This window comes from Leuresthes tenuis, unplaced genomic scaffold, assembly GCF_036924035.1.
Source record: "Leuresthes tenuis unplaced genomic scaffold, fLeuTen1.0.hap1 SCAF_5, whole genome shotgun sequence".
Lineage (NCBI taxonomy): Eukaryota > Metazoa > Chordata > Actinopteri > Atheriniformes > Atherinopsidae > Leuresthes > Leuresthes tenuis.
In genome coordinates this window covers 35,372,805-35,379,799 of record NW_027325359.1, presented here as the reverse complement: position 1 = coordinate 35,379,799, position 6,995 = coordinate 35,372,805, and the positions used below count along the sequence as shown (strand labels likewise).

General features: G+C 49.1%; 1 protein-coding gene across 1 annotated transcript; it reads left to right on the top strand.

Moving 5' to 3' along the window:
* Window positions 1-275: 275 nt before the first annotated feature.
* acd (ACD shelterin complex subunit and telomerase recruitment factor) lies at window positions 276-2,611 on the top strand. The gene has a single exon (XM_072385308.1). The coding sequence runs from the start codon at window positions 580-582 to the stop codon at window positions 2,143-2,145; it is 1,566 nt and encodes a 521-aa protein (XP_072241409.1). The 5' UTR covers window positions 276-579; the 3' UTR covers window positions 2,146-2,611.
* Window positions 2,612-6,995: the final 4,384 nt, after the last annotated feature.

The following is a 6,995-nucleotide window of genomic DNA, read 5'->3' as shown; positions in this document are numbered from 1 at the left end:
CTAAACGGAATGCAGCCATTATGTAATTAGTTCACCATCACCAGAGAGTATTTCCTGTGTCAATAAAAGCTTCTTGACATAAGCACCCGACCGTTGAAAACTTTGAATCCGCTCTAAACATATAATTTTTTTTAGAATGGTGGGCATATTGATGAAAATAATTTCTAATCTTAGTTTAAATAGTCTTACTTATAAATAGTCTTAGTCAAAGATACTTTTAAATTGAAGCCATCGTCATATCCGGTTTGGTCTCGCAGTGACTTTCGCTAACTCGTCGCCGCCCTAACTTCGACCAAACGTAAATAGTCTCGACATTCTTTGAGCTGTGGAGTTGTTTTACCAAAGCTTTGACTAAATTAAACTGAATAACCAGACTGAGAAGGAGTTCGTAACATTAATGATGACGGGAGACGAACTGTCCTAAAGTTGAAGCAAAGGTGCTCGCGCTCCACTAACCGTCAACTCAACAGGCGTAAATTTGAATTCCGTAACGGCTGTAAAGTGACGTTGTGATGGAGGAACCACTGACCACCGTGAGTTTCACTGATGGAAGCTAGCTGCTGGCGCATATTTTGAAACATGTCTCGAGCTGCCCGGAGCAGACTGACTCCTTGGATAGAGAGTCTGATCCTAAGCTACGGCGGCCATGAGGAGGGGGGCTGCGGGCAGCTGAAGGCTCATGTCATCGGGGTGGGTCAGATGTCGCAGTCCCAGGCGCGGGGCTCTGACGGCCCCACGGGGCTGCTCTTTCTGTCCGACGGGGTGCTCCAGATTCCAGCCGTCCTCACGGTGTCCGCCTGGGAGCATCTGCAGGAGCAGGAGGACCGTGAATGCTTCGCCAGCCTGGTCAACACCACCGTGTTCATTCAGGACTCCCGGCTGCGGTTTCACATGGCCCAGGAGCAGACCAAATGCAGGTTCTTCTTATCAGTGGGAGAGCTGGCAACAACCGCGGCCGGGCCAGTAAAAGAAAGCACCCCCTGCTGCACCACGCTGCCCTCCGTCAGGATGAAGATCTGCAGGACGTGGAGGGCCCTGCTGGATCAGGAGGACGCCCAGAGGAACCAGTTTGATCTGTCGGAGCTGCTGGGAGAGTGGCAGCATGACTGTCTGCAGGCTGTGCTGGAGGACGTGAGGCAGAGGCTGATGGCGGCCAGCTCCACCCACCATGGGAGCCCACAGCCCTCCACCTCCACCCACAGCTCATCTTTGACTCGGCCCCTGACCACCTGGGATGTGGACAGGATCCGGGACAAGGGAGAGAAACGCTTCAGCGTCCCTGTGAAGTTTCTCCTGCTCCCTGAGGAAGCTTTTCATGTACCGCCGGCTCCTGTTGATGCTCCGCCCAGCCAGAGGTGTGTGCCGGCAGGTGTGGAGACGTCGTGGGATGGCGAGCGCTCACCTGTGCTGGTGGAGGACAACGTGAGCTCAGGGATAAGTGACATGCCTTTATCCAACCCCTGGGACATCTACCCCCCTCCAAGTGTCATCTTCTCCTCCTCCGATTCATCCCGAGAGGCAACACCTCAGCACAGCCCCACCGCTGCCGCATCCAAACCCGACTCTGTCACCATGGAAACCAGCACGCAGCTTCCTGTCCACAGTTCAAAAGAGTCCAGCGACTTCCCGCCGTACCAGAAACAGCCAGCCAGCCTCTCGGCCGCCTCTCCATCTTTAACTCCCGTGAGTCCTCCACAACCGCCGGCCTCAAACAAACGCAGTCCCACAGCACAGCAGAACCTCCTCACTTTGGACCGAGACCATGAGCAGGTGGATGATGCTGTTCAGGAAAACTACAGGAAGCCGAAGAGGAAGCGATGTGAGACCACACCAGAAGCACCCGCCGCCATTACGGAGGATGAGGAGCTCAGCGGGAGCCCTCCTTCGTGGCTCTTTGAGTCTCAGGCAGGAGGAGCCTCCAGGGTCGAAGAGGGCAGCAACCCCAGACAGACCGGTACCGGGAGCGGCCCGAGACAGACGCCAAACACTCACAGCGACGGAAAGCCGTTCACTTACTCCTACAGAGTGTCTGGACAGAATCTGCAGGATTTCAGCCGATTCAAAGTGGCTGCATCGCTACTGCACTGGGCTGTGAAGTATCTTGTTGCTCCAAAGAAGACGGACGGTGCTCCTGATGGCACCTGATGGGACTTCATGGCACCTGATGGGACCTCATGGCACCTGATGGCACCTGATGGGACCTGATGGGACCTCATGGCACCTGATGGGACCTCATGGCACCTGATGGGACTTCATGGCACCTGATGGGACCTGATGGGACTTCATGGCACCTGATGGGACTTCATGGCACCTGATGGGACCTGATGGGACTTCATGGCACCTGATGGGACCTGATGGGACTTCATGGCACCTGATGGGACCTGATGGGACCTCATGGCACCTGATGGGACTTCATGGCACCTGATGGGACTTCATGGCACCTGATGGGACCTGATGGGACCTCATGGCACCTGATGGGACCTCATGGCACCTGATGGGACCTCATGGCACCTGATGGGACTTCATGGCACCTGATGGGACCTCATGGCACCTGATGGGACTTCATGGCACCTGATGGGACCTCATGGCACCTGATGGGACTTCATGGCACCTGATGGGACCTGATGGGACTTCATGGCACCTGATGGGACCTGATGGGACTTCATGGCACCTGATGGGACTTCATGGCACCTGATGGCACCTGATGGGACTTCATGGCACCTGATGGGACTTCATGGCACCTGATGGGACCTGATGGGACTTCATGGCACCTGATGGGACCTCATGGCACCTGATGGGACCTGATGGGACTTCATGGCACCTGATGGGACTTCATGGCACCTGATGGGACCTGATGGGACTTCATGGCACCTGATGGGACTTCATGGCACCTGATGGCACCTGATGGGACTTCATGGCACCTGATGGGACTTCATGGCACCTGATGGGACTTCATGGCACCTGATGGGACCTGACGGCACCTGGTGGCACCTGACGGCACCTGGTGGCACCTGACGGGACCTCATGGCACCTGACAGCACCTGGTGGCACCTGACGGGTTAAATTCAGACTCTGCTCCTCTGTTATCGTTCCAGTTTGGATGTTTCAGTCTCCTCTGATCCAGGAGAGCAACATCTGGTCGACTGATCAGCAGAATATCGGTCAGAAACAGTTTTGATAAGAAACTATCACATATTTGTTGTTTCTAACCTCTCAGGCATGAAGATCCGGAGCCTTTGTTTGACTCTTAAAGATGTCGTGATTTTTTTAGACTTTAAACTTCTTCTGAGCAGTTTTGTTAAATCTGTGTTTGAACCTGTTTATGTTCACCTCAGGAAAATAATAAATATTCTTCAGCTTTGATTAAACCTTTTAGGAAGTTGCCTTCCCATCTTTAGTTTTAGTTCTTTTTAAGGAGTCAAACATCCTTATTTTCATAGAAGGTGCAGGAGGAGCTCTTTGGTTGCATTAATCCTTCTGTGTTGAGGATAAAGAGTCAAACTGCTGCATAAAGTCTCCTCCAGAACATCCCAAAGTGGGAAAATGATTCAGTTTGAGTCCCCATCTTACCTTGAACACTTTCTTTTTACTGAAATCAGCTTCTTGCTGGTAAAACTGAACCATAGGCGACTTTGGTCCATCATCACTGCACATTTCATTAATTATTCCCAGATAGAAGCCTTCCAGCCTTTAAAATAAAAACAGTTTTGCTGATTTCTGTCTGAAACTTTGCTGTGAAGGAGATATTTTCTGAGGCGGAGCGACTTTATTTGCAACTAAACAATATTTAGTGTGTCTAAATACAGCTCCAGGGTGCTGTGAGTGAGTTTAGCAGCAGTTTCCTGTTTGTCCAGCAGGTGTCACTAAACACCACGCAGCTTAAAACCTGGATGAGATGCATCTGAAGGAGATTATTGCAAATTCCATGAGCAGAAACGTAAGGTTAACCTCAACAAAAAGTCCCAAAAACAGGTAAATTATTCTAAAAGGTTCCTCAGATGAACAGCTGGAGGTGGACGGCTTGTTGATGGAGAGTAAATCCACTGAGAATTGTTTGTTTATTGTTGTTTTTCTGATGAATTTCAGGATAAACATGAACAAGGTTCAAAGATGACCAAAAGAGGCAAAATTAGGTGAGAAAAGTGACTGAAAATGAACTCAAAGAGCTGCTTGCAGAACATACTCCATTACTTTACCCTTCAGCATCTCAGGTGAGTTGTGGCGTGCCTCAGGGCTCAACTCCGGTGCCACTGGCAGCTTATTATAGAACCCAATCACCGTTTTTCTACCCGGTTGATAACTGCTCCACCGACAGCCTCAGAAAGGTGGGGTCGGACAGCCTGCTTTTTCCACACAGACGGTTGGAGGTGCTGATGAAGGGAGAAGCAAAGCCACGCCAGAGGAGAGGTTAGCCGGCTGTTTCAGCTGCTGCAGCAGTGGAAATATCAGAATGGTGATGTGTTTGCCACACATTGGCCCGTTGTTTCAGGAAGTCAGCAGCTGTTTGGTCTGATTTAAACCGGCAGCCACCTCACAACCACTGCTGAAAGAGTTCATTCTGATTCCCCCATGGATGTCAAAGAAGCCTTTTAGTTCAGAGGCGTTTGATCTGTGGCCTCCTGTGTCCTGAAAGAGCTGTGAATGTGTTTATGTTTCTGTTTCTGTATTCAGCAGACGCTTTTATCCAAATGAAGATATAACAGCTTTACAAAAAGCTAACAATAAACTACATAGAAGGAACCCACGAGTCCAGCAGTTAGCTGTACGTTAGCAGTTAGCTGTAAGTTAGAAGTTAGCTGTAAGCGAGCAGTTAGCTGTAAGTTAGAAGTTAGCTGTAAGCGAGCAGTTAGCTGTAAGTTAGCAGTTAGCTGTACGTTAGCAGTTAGCTGTAAGTTAGAAGTTAGCTGTAAGCGAGCAGTTAGCTGTAAGTTAGCAGTTAGCTGTAAGTTAGCAGTTAGCTGTACGTTAGCAGTTAGCTGTAAGTTAGAAGTTAGCTGAAAGCGAGCAGTTAGCTGTAAGTTAGCTGTAAGTTAGCAGTTAGCTGTAAGTTAGCAGTTAGCTGTAAGCGAGCAGTTAGCTGTAAGTTAGCAGTTAGCTGTAAGTTAGAAGTTAGCTGTAAGCGAGCAGTTAGCTGTAAGTTAGCAGTTAGCTGTAAGTTAGCAGTTAGCTGTAAGTTAGAAGTTAGCTGTAAGTTAGCAGTTAGCTGTAAGCGAGCAGTTAGCTGTAAGTTAGCAGTTAGCTGTAAGTTAGCAGTTAGCTGTACGTTAGAAGTTAGCTGTAAGCGAGCAGTTAGCTGTAAGTTAGAAGTTAGCTGTAAGCGAGCAGTTAGCTGAAAGTTAGCAGTTAGCTGTAGGTTAGCAGTTCATGTTTCTGTATTTATCAGACGCTTTTATCCAAAGCGACTTACAAATGAAGATATAACAGCTTTATAAAAAGCTAACAATAAGCTACATAGAAGGAACCCAGGAGTCCGACTCTGTCAGAGGGGACAGAGTAGAGATAGGGTGCAGGCATAGAAGGAAGTGCAGAAAGATAAAGTGCAGAGATAGAGGGGGGAGGGAAGTACAAGGTAAGTGCTGGGATAGGAGATGCTCTCTGAAGAGCTGGGTTTTCAGGAGCTTCTTGAAGATAGACAGGGACGCCCCTGTTCTGGTAGCGCTCGGTAGCTCATTCCACCATCGTGGGACGACACATGAACAGAGTTTGGATTGTCTTAGGCGTGGTGTAGGAGCTGCTAGACGACAATCCTGGGACCACCGGAGGGACCCAGTTGGGACAGAAGCCTTTGCAAGAGCATTCAAGTAGATGGAGCCGTTCCATTAAGCTCTTTGTAGCTAACATCAGGGACTTGGATCTGATGCGGGCGGCTAAGGGCAGCCAGAGGAGCTCAATGAACAGAGGGGGGGCGTGTTCTTTTAGGCTGATCCAAGACCAGACGCACCGCCGCGTTCTGGACCATCTGCAGAGGTTTCACAGGCTGGAGACCAGTTAGGAAACCAGTTAGGAGACCAGTTAGGAAACCAGTTAGGAGACCAGTTAGGAGACCAGTTAGGAAACCAGTTAGGAGACCAGTTAGGAAACCAGTTAGGAGAACAGTTAGGAGACTAGTTAGGAGACTAGTTAGGAGAGCAGTTAGGAGAACAGTTAGGAGAGCAGTTAGGAGACCAGTTAGGAAACCAGTTAGGAAACCAGTTAGGAAACCAGTTAAGAGAACAGTTAGGAGACCAGTTAGGAGACCAGTTAGGAGAACAGTTAGGAGAGCAGTTAGGAGAACAGTTAGGAGACTAGTTGGGAGAGCAGTCAGGAAACCAGTTAGGAGACCAGTTAGGAGACCAGTTAGGAAACCAGTTAGGAAACCAGTTAGGAGACCAGTTAGGAAACCAGTTAGGAGACCAGTTAGGAAACCAGTTAGGAAACCAGTTAGGAGACCAGTTAGGAGACCACTTAGGAAACCAGTTAGGAAACCAGTTAGGAGACCACTTAGGAAACCAGTTAGGAAACCAGTTAGGAGAACAGTTAGGAAACCAGTTAGAAGACCAGTTAGGAGACCAGTTAGGAAACCAGTTAGGAGACCAGTTAGGAGACCAGTTAGGAAACCAGTTAGGAGACCAGTTAGGAAACCAGTTAGGAGACCAGTTAGGAGACCAGTTAGGAAACCAGTTAGGAAACCAGTTAGGAAACCAGTTAGGAGACCAGTTAGGAGACCAGTTAGGAAACCAGTTAGGAAACCAGTTAGGAGACCACTTAGGAAACCAGTTAGGAAATCAGTTAGGAGACCAGTTAGGAGAACAGTTAGGAGACCAGTTAGGAAACCAGTTAGGAGAACAGTTAGGAAACCAGTTAGGAAACCAGTTAGGAGACCAGTTAGGAAACCAGTTAGGAGACCAGTTAGGAGACCAGTTAGGAAACCAGTTAGGAAACCAGTTAGGAGACCACTTAGGAAACCAGTTAGGAAACCAGTTAGGAGACCATTTAGGAAACCAGTTAGGAGAACA

Coding starts and splice junctions, on each gene's coding strand:
- acd (XM_072385308.1), top strand. CDS start 580: ATGTCTCGAGCTGCCCGGAGCAGACTGACTCCTTGGATAGAGAGTCTG.